At 33.5% G+C, this 16,182-nt stretch overlaps 1 protein-coding gene across 3 annotated transcripts in view; it reads right to left on the minus strand.

The window, feature by feature from the left end:
* The window catches only part of DPH6 (diphthamine biosynthesis 6), a 182,331-nt gene that overhangs the window by 138,377 nt on the left and 27,772 nt on the right, over positions 1-16,182 (minus strand). For all 3 annotated transcript variants that reach the window (XM_071744305.1, XM_071744306.1, XM_071744304.1), the window contains exons 4-5: positions 2,342-2,415; positions 134-252 (exon numbers count right to left, since the gene is read on the minus strand). In XM_071744305.1, the coding sequence (XP_071600406.1) occupies positions 134-252; positions 2,342-2,415 (193 nt within the window). The remainder of the gene's footprint in view (positions 1-133; positions 253-2,341; positions 2,416-16,182) is intronic.

Here is a 16,182-nt window from a genome sequence, read left to right on the forward strand (position 1 = left end):
AACTTTTTCATGGCTGTTCTAAGAACAAATTGCTACAAATAAGTTAAATATTCAGACATCATTACCATTATTCAGCAACATAATTTAAAAATTTTTCTTCATATTAACATTTGGTCAGAATCTGAATACTTACCAAAAGCTGCCACTTTTATGATTATGGCTTGAATTTTAGATGATATCATTTCTTTAAGCAATATTTCCTGGTTCTGACGCCAAAGGTAAGCTAAAGGCTGAAGATTAAGCCTTCTGCATCTTAAAAACAGACCAAAATTAATAAAGTCAAAGACTATGCTTTCATACTGCTTGAATCGTGTGAAGTTAATTAATTTCTCTCGTTTCCTAGCTTTAAGTATTATTTCTTCTGCAATGTTAATTATAGTACTTTACTGTTCCTAGATTTCAGTATATACATCAAGCCTAATATATAAAAAAATTAAATAAGCTTCTTTTGACTACAGTTCATCTATGTAAGTATGAGCTAACTCACTGATATGAACAGATTTGCCCAGGAACACAAGTAAAACCACAAGAAAATACATTCCTAAACCTTTAGGGACACAAGCCAATCAGTATCTTAGGAAATGGAAATAATCACTTTTTTATGAACAAGGCAAGAGTTACCAATCTGTAATAAATGTGGCACATGTCATTAGTACAATATGCTGAAATGATTAAACTCAGGAAACCTGAGATTTGGATCAACACCCAAGGAAGAGAATCATTCAGGAAAATGTATACAGCTTGTGATACAAAACAGCAACTTGCAAATGTAAATTTAATTAATTGTTTTGATACATATCATATTTAAAAAGCATTTGATACACAACATTTAATTGTTTATCAAATTAGAGAATCACTAACTTGATAGGTAAACCTTCTGCAAATTGTCAAGTACCATCAGTTGGTGGTAATACGTGTAATGCCTAATCATGAAAAACTTTAAAACATTTAAATATGGGAATAGCTCAGAACACTCAAAAATTACATTTATTTGTCAGTCATCATTGTTTACCTAACATATAGGCTGTCCCTCATGTATGGACTTTCTCCCATTTACTAGATAGATCCACTAGTATTAGCATCAAGACTTTGTATCTATATTTTAATGTTGACATGTAAATCCACAGTTAGCACCAATATAATCCAATTGATTTTGTTACTACTTTCTTATATTTTTAGAGAGCACTGAGTTGTGAAATTAACAAATATTTAGCAACTCGGAATGAAAAATGGTTCATTTAGGTACCTAACTTTAGCTGACAAATTAGCTGAATCCAAATCACTGAGATGGTTTTTGTGAAACTTTATTACAAGAGGTAAATCTACAATCAATGTAAAATTTTTTACCACTGAGAAACCCTGAAGTTAATCAGGTTGGTATGAAATACTGTGATCACCTGTCAATCTTTTGAAAAGTTCTGAAACTCACAATAGCAATCTTTTTTAATATATCTAATAACATGGCCAGGCTGTCATTAAAATGTTTAACATGTAAGAGAAAAGAAAAAGAAGGGAGCTATTTCTGACTGCAATTCACCATGTAGGGTGAAAAGAAACACTCATGCTGTGTAACTTGCTGATGTGAGTCAACTTGGCACAACATTAACTACACCATTCTTACAGTTCATAAAGTAGTCTAGATATTTGCTTTTATCATCAACGAATAACTAATGAACTCATTAAATTATAAATAATTTTTCACATAAAGGGGCTTTGCATTTCATCAGACATATACAGTGAACACTTTTTTCCAGACCTAAATCAAATCTTGGCCTACATAACACACACAATTCCCATTACACAATCCTTTTAATTAAGACTCTTAAGAGTATCATAATCTATCTAGACTTTAAGAGCGTGCACAGTAGAAATGACAAATTAAACCTCCTGATTAATGATAACATATTTTAGATCTCAAGGAAGTAGAGGAAGATATGCACATAAGGGTTTTCTTGCATTTAATTCCTGATAGCAAGTCACAGGATGTTCCTCTATATTAAAGCTCTGTTGAAAAAGAGTCACATTGAATTCACTGGAAATAAGTGACCTTTCCATTGAGATATAAGTTCTGAACCTACTCTATTTTCACAACAAAAACATGAGACATGAAGAGCAACCCAAAAATCCAGTACAGTCTCTACAGGACTTTTACTAATGAACATATGCTCCCAAGAAAAAAAAAAAACAGAATAAAAACAGACACTTATTTTAATAAATTGAATTAATGGCCTATCATAGAACATGATAAGCAACTGTCTCTGCTCCAGAACTTGAGCTAGAGAACAAATAAGTAAAGCACTTTTGAAAATACGCTTATTAATAAAGATAAATAATTTCTTACACATCTTCAACTCGAACTCTTTGGTAGTCAGAAAGAATGGCTCCCACAGATACACCCTCCACTCCTTCTTTGTCCTGAAAAAAGACACAGAATACTAATGAGAGCTGTACATGCTGGCCTAAGCAGTAGCAGTTCATTACCTCTACTAGCAGAATCAAGCAAGATTAAATCCTTTTCCCTGTGCCCATTACATGGAACTGAATGGACTGGAACACAGATCTTTCACAGGAGAGAGCAGCTCAGCTGACCTACTACGTAGTTATTGCTCTGACACAGAAATCTATTCAAGTACATGCAGCATAAATAAGGGTAACTGAAAATTACTAGATTTAACATCTTAAAGTTTTGCTGACATCATGAAAACTACTTCCAGTTCTTCAACATAACTAAGGTGTTAACTATCCCACCTACAAATAAACATCACAACAACATAAAATCGGAATCATCTATTAAACTGTTGGCATTTGTCACAATATGCAGCACAAGAGGGTGTGAGGTTACTGTTTTCAGCTTAAGACCAGAACAAAAAAATGTCAGGCAAATTACTTAACTTCCCCTTCTATAAATTTTGCTGTAAGGTCCTCCGAGACATATTTTCTGTTTCATTGCAACCACCTAAGCCAATAGTACTTTATTTGTTCTTGTAAACAGACTGACAATGTAACGTTTGAAAATGCCAAGTGCTCTTGAATTTTTCAGTTGTTTGGGTCTCAATCAACATGCTGAATTTTCTTTCTTTTTTTCTAAAATTTGATCCAGATAGACTTTAGTTACAAGTTGTTTTCCACTTTTAACCAAGGCTAAGCATAACTATGCAGCATGACCCACCTTCTGGACAGTGAAGACAGCAAACCTGTGATTCGTAAGATTTTAGAATAGTTCAGATTAGAATGGACCTTGAAGATCATCTCATTCCAGCTCTTCTTGCATTGGCACAGACACCTCCCACTAGACCAGGCTGCTAAAAGCCCCATCCAACCCAGCCTTGATACAGGAGGCACCCACAACCTCCCTGGGCAACCTGTTCTACTGTCTCACCACTCTCAGAGTAAAGAATTTCTAACCTAAATCTACCCTCCTTCAGTTTGAAGTACCCTCTTACCCCTTGTCCTGTCACTACATGCCCTTGTAAAATGTCCCTCCCCAGCTTTCCTGAAGGCCCCTTCAGGTCCTGGAAGGCTGCTGTAAGGTCTCCTCAGAGCCTTCTCATCTCCAGGCTGAAAAACCCCAAGTCCCTCAGCCTGTCTCATAGGAGAGGTTCTCCAGCACTCTGATCACCTTCATGGCCCTCCTCCAGACAGCTCCACGTCCTTCTTAGGTTGTGGGCCCCAGAAGAAGACACAGAACTCCAGGTAGGGTCTGAAGTTAACAGCAAGATTTAACCAGATAATTTGAAACTCTATACCTAGATATGCATTTCAAAATTTGATTGGTTTTTGTCTGCCATGGTACTGAATGTAATATTAATTTTCAGTTTTTTACCGATAAAATTATAAATACAATATTTTATTCATAATTATATTGTAAGAAAAAAATTCCTGGCTTATGTCAGTCTAGGACACTCGTTCTTCAGTCTGTTACCTTATTCTTTGTTATATTAACTCACATCTCATATTTGGCCAACAAAATTCCTAAATTATTCATACCCATCTACATTTCTGATTTAAGAGTCACTGTATTTATCAAAATTCCTACCTATCTCAATCTGAAAATTATATGACTGTTCTATTTATGTACTTCTACATGTCACTGATGGAGATATCATTTAATATGAAACTTAATGTCAAATCACAGAGGATTCAGGTTGATGCTTCTCACATATCCAGAAATAACAGTACTGATAAAAATTAATTTTAGCTTATCTGTCACTTCTTCATTATTTGCTGCTGGTATTATCATTACTACTATTGGCCAGCCAATATTACTTCTGCTTCTCTTTGAGCTTTCTGTGCAACAATGTTTCAAAGCTCTTTTCAGAATAAAGATCAATCACAGACATTTCAACTTACTCATCAGTCTAGAACTGCATTTCTGAAAAAGTTAACACAGTTATATAAGTAGAGTTTTCTTTAAGTTAATTTGATATTATGATTCATGAAGCCTTTCTGGATATTCAAGTATATCTAAAAGGTTTTCCCCATACTGCAGTTTTGTTATGTAATTTACTTGTACTGCTACAATTACACTTAAGTTCCATTCTTCAAGGTTCTATTTGGAAAGATTATAAAGGCACATAGAAGCCTTGGAAAACATGCTAACTAAGTATTGTTTGTATTTTTACATAAATAGAATAATAGAATAATTTGTTCCTTCAAAATGTGTTCCATCACAACATTCAGATATCATCTGCTGTGTCCAGACACATTACCTGTATTTCTGCTTATGTGAACAATTAATCAAAGCTATGAAGTGGTCCATGCACAGAACTGACATCATGAACCAATATTATTAATCAACACATTAAATATTAACTGTCCAACATTTCCAAGCCAGCACACATCTTCCTGTGTGAAGAAGCAAAGTAACCTGTATGCCTTTCTGCTCAACACACAATAATCTATTTGTAATGGAATCACAGAATCAGATTGGCTGAGGCTTCTCACTTGTGCAAACAAACTTAGGACACCTGTGAAGCACATCCAGACTATGAGACTAAGAAAATATATGGTAATAAAACTGGATGCTTTTATAGGGAAAGGAGTATTTAACTACAGAAAGGAACAAGGGAAGACAAAACCAGAAAAACACTGCAGAAAAGCATCTGCATTTATGTGATCATAAAGCAGACAAGGGACTACAGAGAAGAGTAAATCAGCATTAGCCTATGATCCATGGAATAACAACAATAATAAAACCAAAACCACTAAGACCTTCTACAAATACCTCCAATAGCCTCCTACTGCTAATGAAAGTGAATCTTCAAATGCTTTTCATTACTACTTCTTCATGCAAGATAGCACAAAAATATACAATATACCATGTCTAATATATCAAGAACTGTGGGATATATGTGGAGTTGCTGTGGCCACCAATGTGGCCATAACAACTACACCAGAAATCTGTTCAAACAGCAAGTATTTATTACTTCACAAAAACCAATAATCACAATAGAAAAAAAAAATCTGGGAAAAGGGAGAAACAAAGAATTCTTCAGATTTTCCACTTACTGAGATGACCAGAATCGCTCTGCGTCCATTAAACTCACAGCAGGTGAATGCATTAGTGTTATATTATACTAAACAGAGCTGATTTAATCCAAGCTTCACTTTTTTCAAATTCCATCAAGAGAAAAATTATTTTATCCCTATAGTTAGAACATAGAGATAGTTCTCTTTTTCATAGTTACAAGACACAGAACATACATTCTTGCAAAGCATAGTCCTTCAGTGATAACATCCAGAACAGTTTTGAAATTTTTTACAATCCTCACTTAATTATGATGGAAAGATAAGCACTATTTTCTGATCCAAACAAATGGCAACTCTCAGGCTGCCATCACAGCTGTAATTAACGCTACCATCTACTGGAAGAACAGTAGGAATTAAAGGAATCAAATCACATAATTTCATGTTAAAATACTTTTCTTATAGTGGGTCCATCCAGAAGATCAGCAATAAATATGTATTAATGATTCTAATAGTGAGGTATTTTAGAAATAACTAGTAGAAAATAATCAATTTGATGTCCTAGTCATGTGAAAGTAAGAAAGGACAGGCTTAAATGATCTTTCTAAAGTCCTTATAAGAACAAGATGAACAGTTTTTGATTAATAGATGTTTCTAAAAGAAAAAAAATGTTCTGTTAGTATTAAATAATTAAAACCAACTAAATTTTCAAAACAATATTTTTAAAGAGAGACTCTTCCCTGGAAACAGAATGTAGCAACATAAATAATGTCTGAAGTGGCCCTGGCTTTCCTATCTTAGAGCTCTGAATTTTACCCTTTGGCAAATGATAGTCACTACTGAGGTCTAACAGTCTCAGATACAATAAACAGAGGCAACCACACTTTGAAACTACTTCTAAGAATGTGACACCAGAAGTATTAACTTATAAATATTCTTAACACACATTTTTAAGTTTTTATTGAGTTTTAGCAGAAGCAGTAACTTTTAAAAGCAGAAGAGCTTGTAGCTCACTGATTAAGCACAGATTCCTAACACTGTCACTATTTAAGCTGTTATTTTACTTTTATGCATCTGTCTACTTTATCACTATGCTGTGAAGGAAAACAAATGTAATACAACTTTGACTTATTATGAATTTGTATTCTTTGTGTAATTTTGAACAGTTTACAAATTTTTCCAGCATAAAACTGTATTGCCACCAATTCTTATATGCGATAAATTTTTTAACTATTGGATTGTACTAACAGGTTCACTTGAAACATTAAGGACTTACTCAGACTATTTCTTTCAAAATTAAGTTATATACAAATTAAAAGTGTTCAGCCACAGTGGCTGTATAAATATTGATATTTAGGAAATTATACTCAGCATGTGTTTTCTTAAGACTTGAAGTTCTCTTCAAATATTCCACCAGAGATGCTTATATAAAGCCTTGCCACACGGTGTATTGAGCTCAGCACTTGAAGCACCCAAAGAGTACTACCTGAAAAGTAGTATCCTTCACTGGATTCACTGCTTTTGGGTTTGAAAGAGTTATTTGGCATCTTGGAAATAGATAGAATTTTGTTTCTTTTGGAGGTGATTGTGGTTAGCAGAGAATCAATCCCAGAATCAATGGTGCCAGGCCTCAAGTACTACACATTTTAATGTGGAATCCAACCAGGTTTGATACCATAAAAAACCTGCTCACAAAACTGCACTCTCAGCATGGGTAGAGCAGGCTGACATCTGCAGTTTAAACCTAAGGGATCTGCACTGAATTCAAAAGCCAAGGAAGCAAAATTAGGAAAAAATCTGGAAGACAGATGCTAGGTGCTGTATCATGTAAAAAGCAACAAAACAAAAAAATGTTGAAGGAACATTGTGGTAGAATGTCTTTTCTTGTTTTTTTGTTTTTTTTCTTTTTTCTTGTTTCTTTTTTGTATTGTAAAGATTAAGAGTCTTTATGCAAAATTTTACTAATACATTGCTAGTGCAATAGGCTAGGGTAAAATTAAATTGCTATTCTGAAATATTTAGGTAATACAGAAAGCACTTAGTACACCACACTCAGTCACAAAGAACTGCATCACAAATCTGCAATATATATATATGCAAATAGATGCTAAACATATATATATATATATATATATATATATAAAAATGCTAACCTCTTTATTTTCCATACAACCTTCCTTTTCCCCTTCAAAATGATCCAAATTACTAATTTTAGAAGGCAGGTTAAAAGATACAATTTTTAAAAGCACCTAAAACACACATTTTTTTAAAGCATCAATATATAGCTTTTTCATGTATACAAGAATTATTACCTATGTTTCAACTGTGACATTACATTATTACACGTCCTGTGATAAGCTTTCATTTATATCTGTTCATAGCATTCATGAAGAATAATCTTAATAAACAATTGTGGTAGAACAGCAAATTGATCTTTGCAACTGTAATTGTACTAAAATGTACAATTTATGATTAAAGCTTTGGAGTTTAAAATTTATATAGATATTTAAACAGTTTAATGAATAACAGAACTCAAAATCTGCTCTCAGCATGACAGATTTTTTTAGCTGCATTTTCTATCAGAAAAAATATAAAAAATGAAACAGTTTTGTGAAGCTCCAAAACATCAGTGCCATGAGTACACTTACTGTTTTGGTGTTGTTAAGATGGCTCTGTAATACCCATGTACAACACCAGCCTACTGGTTCACAGTTGAAGTGAAATATAAAAAGCAATATGATACCAATTTATATTAGCACACTATGATTTCAATTTTTCTTTTTCTTTTGAGTGACTGCAATTCAATTAAGTGTAGTAATGGTAATTTCAGAAAATGTCTACATATGCATCGTGGCATACAATGCTGGAAGAAGTATTCTGCTAGTAAGTAATGTAGTCATTGAAGTAGTATTAGTACAGAGGTTTTCTTTAATTTCACATTTTAATGTCTTTACCTGACCCTCTCAGAGTTCAGCAAAAAGAAGATCAGTGCTAATGTTTTCAATTTAATTAGTATATTACATGCAATGTAATTATTAGTGGGAAATGTTATATTGATGAATGTAAAAGTTAGCTGTAAATTACCTCAGAGTTATTATCTATTTCCCAAGTTAATGCTCCTTAAGATAACCCTCTCCCTATGGTCCTTCCGGTAATTTTTCTTTGGCTGATAAACATGATGATTAAACAGCACACAGTGCAAACCTTTGATACTTTTTAAATTAAATCCATGCCCAGCCTAAGGGCTGTGTCTGATTTCAACTAAATGTGTCAGTTAATCAGATAAAAAATTATCAGCAACTCAAAGAAACAGCAGCCTTAGGCTTCATCAGTGCCAGAGAAAGCTGAACAAAATAAGACATACAGACAATATCCCATTATGAGTAAAGGTTACTGCTAAGCATATCACTGCACAGAACTATTCACCACCTTACTAATGTCTATCTTAAATGAAATATTGCATACAAGAGCCAAAAATACAATAAAGAAAAAGGAAATGCTAGACCTGTGCCTATATATGCCTGTTCATGTGTCGTGCAAGAAAATTTGAACTACGATTCAGAAAAACACTGAATATCCCCAAAAATTTAGTGTTTAGAAGAGATCTATGTAAAAAACTGAAGTTATATAGATGAAGAGGAATCAAACTAGGTTTCATTTTTAACAATTGTTTCATAGCTTTGTCACAGTATAGTTCATTTTATGACCAAGATATAAAATAAATTATCTCTAAATGAAAACATCTTTCCAATTAAGATCCCCCTTGAAGCTTGCATGAGTAACAGAAAATGGTTAAACATGCTTAAATTAAAGCTTAAGGTCATTTCTGTCTTAATAATGATTATTTGCAAAACTTCAAATTAAAATGACATTATCAGGTGTGTGACCAAAAATACACACATTTGTAACAGGACTTTTAGGCTTCTGTAGCTATTTGAGTGAAAAAGTCTTAAACATGAGTTTTGTCTTATAATTTGTAAAGCATTCTAAGATCACTGATTATACTGATTTCAAACAGTGTGTGATTTATTTTTTTTTCTGAGCTTTGATATTTCTGTCAGAAGCAGCTGCAAGTAATTGAAGAGAGTATGGAAATATCCCTAAGATATAGGGATATAATAACTTTGCTCCAAACAGAAAAACCTTGGTTTGGTAAGGCTCTGCTCTAGCTATGATCACAGCATTCAGATCACTTACACATCATCTGTGACTCTTCTGTCTTCCACACAGAGACCTCAAAGCATGCATGTCTCATGCCCTCATTCCTTAGAATGAAACTGTACCAAAAGCAGGGCTGAAAATTAATTTAATGTGAATTCACATTAAATGTGTGAACACTTTCATTAACTACTTCAGAAGTCTTCAGTGAGCTTGGATTAACTCACTTTACAGGTAAATTACTTTTGAATATATCTATACAGGGAAATAATACTATGTAATCCACCTTGAAAGTTCATTACACTACATTTTTATGAACACCCCCACAGGGCAGAAGACAGCCACACCACCACCTCTCAGCACAACTGCCTAACTTCATGAGTTTTACAAATACATCTATTGAAATACTGCATGCATGCAATACACACACAAAATCTGGTGACTGAGTGTGGTGTTCATCAGGTCTCAGCATCTGATTGCAATCCCATATAACCACATTGAGTTAGCCCATAGTACGTGGTCCTCCTGCATCCTGGAAGCACCAAAGATGCAAGGAGAGGGTGCAGGAGTAAGTATATGTACGTATAGGAGCACATGCACAAGCCACTGCAAATGAAAAACAAAAGCAAAAGAGACCAATCCCATTCTCAAAAACAAATATCAAGCAGAAATATGTTGAAAGACTGCGGTTCCAAGGGAAGAATTAAACTTTAAATTGAAGAAACACAAATCCAGGGAAAAACTCTTCCACTATAGCTATACATCACACCATAAATGCAGGTCTTCCTGATATAGTGATTCTCCATTTAGCTGCTTTTACAAAGTGAAGAATTGTCTTAGGAATTCTAAATGACTTGTTAATTAATACTTTTTAAAAAATGTTATATATTAACTATTTTCATAGAATACAAGGGAGCTGAGATTTTTTTAGGCATCATATGATTTCATAAGGATTTTTTTCTAATCTATTTAATTTAGATTGATGTATGTTTTTTTCCCAATATAAAAAAGGTCATGCAAAAAATTTAGTAAAAATGAATCTAATTAGATATATGAATCAAAAAACACAGAATCAAATCTAAAATCAAAATCAAGAGTTATCCACTGTTGCAAAGACTACCTAAGGGCTTTTCTACAGAAATGTTTTTTGTTTTCTTACAAGTCAATAGTGTGTACAAGAGGCTTTCCTGCTGCCAAAGCAGTTCCATAGTCTCTGACAGGGAGACAATGGTCTGCAGCTGAACAAAAATATATATATATTTTTTTTTTTAATTGCATTTTGTGCAGAGATTTGTTTCACATAAATGTCTGCTTCACCTCTGGGACTCCTAACTCTTAAATGTTCAAACAATTACAGAGCAAACCTGCCTGCAGACACTTCTTTCCGGAAATCTTATTTACAAAAATTACCTCAACAAAGACTGATTACTTAATTTGATAACCAAATTTAGCATGAACAGTCAGCTCCAGATTGAATAAATACATTACATGGTAATGACAATATGCCAATGAACAACTATAAAACAGTCAAATAATCAGAAATGTTTCTCTTCCCATGCTAGTCTACATATTATATGCATTGGTGACAGTAACTATTTTGCAATCAAGAGCAATTACCTCAACAGTTATAACATGAAAGACACAGGAAAGCTATAAAAACTCCTTACACATTTATCTAGAATTAATTTAGTTTAAAACCTATTTTTTTAAGATACCAACATTACCATTATGTGTGGGGCTTACCATAATGGAAAAAAAAAGAAAAAGAAAAAAAAAAAGGAAGGCATTTCTTTGTCTTATGAAGGCAGATACTGGCCTACATTATGTTCCAGATCACTGTCTTGGTGAAAATGAATCACTTACTAAATAAAGAAAAAAAGAGGTCAGAGGAAGATAGGTTTGTATATTTCCAGTCAAGAGAAGATTCATTATCTAGATAATGCAACTGAGTTCCCTTGCATCATACTCTCTGGCTTCAGACAACACAGAATTTGACCCTTCAATTTCTATTTTTAAATAGGATCTTTAACAAACTAAGATAGCCAAAAGCTATAAACCAAGTTCTTGAGTATACAAACTTGCTCTGCATGAGCTTTCAATCACCACGTGGAACAGCTTCTAGACACTAATGGCAATCTGCCCCTCCCCAATGAAGACCAGCAAGACACAGATGTAGTACAGGATCTACAGAATATACTCTGAACAGACTCTACAGCTTGCTCTGGTTACCTGAGGTAGGTAGGATTTGAGGTTTGGATAATTCAAGTAATTAGTAGAATTTCGCTAAGGGAAGATATTCTAGGAAAATGTCATACAAGAATTAATTGTCTAACATAATTTATTTCTGTATGACTGTTGTCAAAGCAATATTATTTAATAAAATATTTCAGAACACATGCTGGCAAATACTGAAGCACATAAGCAGCTTCATTCACGTTACCATTTCTGCGAGCAAACAGTTCTTTCTGTCCAAGTAAACCCTTAGGCATGACAGGGCAGGATTCCAAGTTTTCCATTTGTTGTCCTCTTACCACATGCAACAGGGCAAGACTCAGAACCATGGGAGAAAAACATGTCTTCTGTGAAAATATGGTATTTTACTTATTATTAACCAGTCTTCTTTTCCTCCCTTATCTTTCCTTGTAAAGAATATAGCTTCCTGAGAGCAAATAAATTAAAAAAGAAAAAAAGATGTTGTTTTTCTAAAATTAACTTTTATATGCCTTATTGCAACATAAAAGTAAAGTAGTTGCCTACTTATTTTAAGACATTTTAAATCATATAAGAATTTCAGATGAAATAGGTAGATTTTTTTATCACTAGCAAGTATGACAAGTAGGAATGTTTACACTTAGATATTCTTCCATGCACTACAGCTGTGAACATCTTTCAAAACTACGTTTCATATTTATGAAATCTCTTTAATGTGTGTCTACACACACTAACACAGATACACATGCACTGTCATACTGCCACTGAACTCTAGTTACTTTCAAAGTTAAAATTGCTTTCTCTCTGATCTATCTTTTACTGGTACCCTCCATTAGCAGACAGCATCAACTACTATTTGACCATAGTAATAATACTCATATTTTTTGCAAAGCTCTTCAAATTAACCTCACTCATTCTTTGGAACAAACATATTCCATCAATGATGAAGACAAACAGCCTAGAACAGTGTCAGTGAAAAAAAGAGCAATAATAGCAGATAAATTAATAAATTCAGTATCCAGTTTACAAGAAGGCTTCTTCCTTCTAGCACTTTCACAAAACAGCACTAAGGATGGTAACAAACCTGCTGTTTGGTTTAGCAGTGACTATGCTTTCAATTCAGTTTTCAACATTTTCTTAGAAGTGCTTATGGACAATTTATTTGAACTGTTAATGCCTGCAAGAATTTTACTCTAAGTTACCATTACTCATTCTGCTGTGTTCAAAGAGAGCACAGAATTAACTCTGCATTAATTTCACCTTTTTCTTTCCCAAAACATAGAATAGGTAGTATTTCACAGTTGGTAATGTTTCTGTAACATGGCAGCAGTTTACTTATTCCAAGCCCTGTCTCCTCCTATAATAGAGTTTATGCAATCCATAAAATAAGCCACTCATTTTAATTACAAGACATTGGGTTATTTCCCACTGACAGATCCTCATTTCCTTTCCAGAACATTAGCTTTTAATTTCTAAATCACTTGTGTATCATTGTAACTAACAAGTATTCTGGGAATACAACCCTGCCTGGATGTTCTAGATCAAAGCAATCTGTTGATAGAAACAATTTTTTCTAATAAAACAGAGGTAGACCAAGAAGTCTGAAAAAACTCTAAACAGAGAAGCATTTATTTAGGCCTGCATACAAGATAGAGCTCACACAGAAAAATGCAATCATTTTACTAGAAGAGTGCAAATGTAATTTAAGAAGTACAAATGGACTGGAATGCAGAACAATTCAATTTATCCTCAGTTTTTCTGTTGGAGCTTTGGAATGGGGACCATTGCCATTCCCTGTCACACAGATCACGTACAAAAGGGTCAGAGTGTCAGGATGTAAGACTCCAGCAGCAGCACTGAAAAAAAGGGTTTATAAATCAGTGATGGTGTTCACTTAGCACTAAAGGATATGTAATGCCTCAGAACAGGTCATCTGTGTTTTTGCCTAGGCCTATCAAAAAAACTAATTCAATTCAAGGGAGATAAATGTTAAGCTATATGGCAGTTGTCTGCCAAAGGAAGCAATGAAGCACCAAACAGAACAGTATCAGATTGCAGTAAGATCATCCTATAACTATGATAGAAGTACAACCATTGCATTCCACTCAACTTAGAATGAAAAATTAAATCTCTGGTAAGTGTCAGACATATAAAAAAAAAATGGACCCTTTGCAAAAGCAAAATCTGATGTGCAATTCAAAATCATCATCCACTTATGTCCAATCATTAACAACTCTTTTTCCAGATGCAAAAATTAAAACCTTGCCATGAAGACAAAAGTGATGGCCCAAGAAAAGAAGGTGCAAATGTGACTCTATTAGGAAGCCATATTAGGAGCTGTATTATGCAGGCACTTCTAAATACAGTTGTATCAGGTGCTGCTTATATTTCACACTGAAGCTTTTCTGAGTAAAAACAAACAAACAAAACAATGCAAAGAAAAAAGGCTGACCAGATGCAATTCCTAAGCCATAACTTCACACCTTGCAATAAGAAGAAATACAGCAGTAATGCTAAAATACACAATTTGCTCTCACAGATGGAAAATTAATAATAACTTCATTTCAGCTTTGGAATACAGTAATATGAAATGTGTCTATAAAGAAAAGCTCTAAACACACACAAAGTCAATATGTAATGATCTAAAATGACAAAAAACAAAAGCTGTTTAAGCTTATCTTTCATTTACCACAACAATATTTTACTTTAAAACATTGATTTTTTTTTTTATTATGCAAGATATGAACTGTAAATAAGTGCAATAAAGCCTGCAGGAAACCCTTTTTGTTTTATATACTTACACAAGAGAAAGAAAAACAGTGTTAGTAGCATAAAACCACCAAGCCAGGGAAAAGTTGAAATCTATCTGAACATAAGAATATGCACTAAAATTACTCATTAAATTAAAAGTTTTAACTAACTGCAACTCTGGAAAAAAGATAAAACTATTTAGTAAAAAATTACTGGGTACAATGTAATTAATTGATTAACCTTTAAAAAACGCTGTGAAAGTATTGCTCTCCAACACACAATACATCACATATGGAAAAGGACCTTCTTGTGGCCCAAGATGACTTAAGAAAAACACAACTTTTCTCTTTGTTTCTAAGGTTCTTTTTCTATTTCAAATCCTAAGGGCCAAGTATAACAGCTTAAGGGTGAAGCATGAACCTCCTGTTGAACTGATGTGCCAGCTGAATGACAATGTACCCAGGGGCACAGCACACAGGGCTGACCCAAGTCCCACCATGCCCTTTCTTATCAGCTTTCTATATTATGCACAGCAGGATTCTGCACAACTAGCTGGAAAAACCTTTCAATTATTTCACCCTCCCTCCCAAATTTCAAAATTGCAACATAACTTAATTTGATCTCTTATGATCTTTAAGCTGAAAAGCTATCGCATTCTGATCAAACATTAGAAGCTACCTAATTCTATGTTATTGATGCAGTTTGAATGAACTAAGTTTCTCTTTTTAAATGCCAAGGAACCACATCACTAGAACACTAAATATGTACATTTTCTTCAGTACATCTTTCTGAAAGATAACTTTGTATGCCAGGGAATTTCTACATTCCAATTTAAAGGATTATTTTATTTCAAGTTTGCTTCATTTGGGATATGTTCTTTTTTTCCCCTAAGCTTTATAAAGTGGCAAGCATTTTTTTCCCCCCCTCTAAGTTTTGTACTCCAGTTTTTACTAATAGCTTCTCTTCAACAAAGGACATGCAAATAGTCTTGGGTTTGGGAAATTTTCCAGTTTTGTTGATTTTGAGGTATTTTTGGCAGCAATGACAAAACATCTTTTGAATAGAGATAAAACTACTACATCATGAACGTTAATACCATCCTGTGAAAAATAATATCATCTTGTCTAGAAAAGACCATCCCTTTAGGGAGGAATATTGTGTTAAAGTGGATTATTCTTTTAGTAGTGTAATGGAAAGGCATTCCATCTAGTCCCAGAAGAAAACCTATAGATCTAATTGGAAATCTTGTAAAATTAATATGATAAAAAAAGCCCTCAGCACTGTAAAGAACTACATATATATACACACACACACATACACAAATTCACATACAAAACCACATATATGAAAGTCTATGCATACCTTTTTTCTATTTCATTTTTAATATATGTTTATGTATATAATTTTAAATTTTAAAACATAATTTTGTATCTCTAAGCTTATTTTGCAGATATTAAGATGAAGTCACATTCACATATACCAGTTTCATGAATTTCAAATAACATCTACAACTCCGCTCTATGCAAAAAGTTGGGAGTATTCTTTTTTAATTTTCTGCACATTTTGTGCCAGACCATATTCTAAACAGCTTTTACA

Source organism: Heliangelus exortis, chromosome 5 (genome assembly GCF_036169615.1).
Source record: "Heliangelus exortis chromosome 5, bHelExo1.hap1, whole genome shotgun sequence".
In the NCBI taxonomy this organism is placed as follows: Eukaryota; Metazoa; Chordata; class Aves; order Apodiformes; family Trochilidae; genus Heliangelus; species Heliangelus exortis.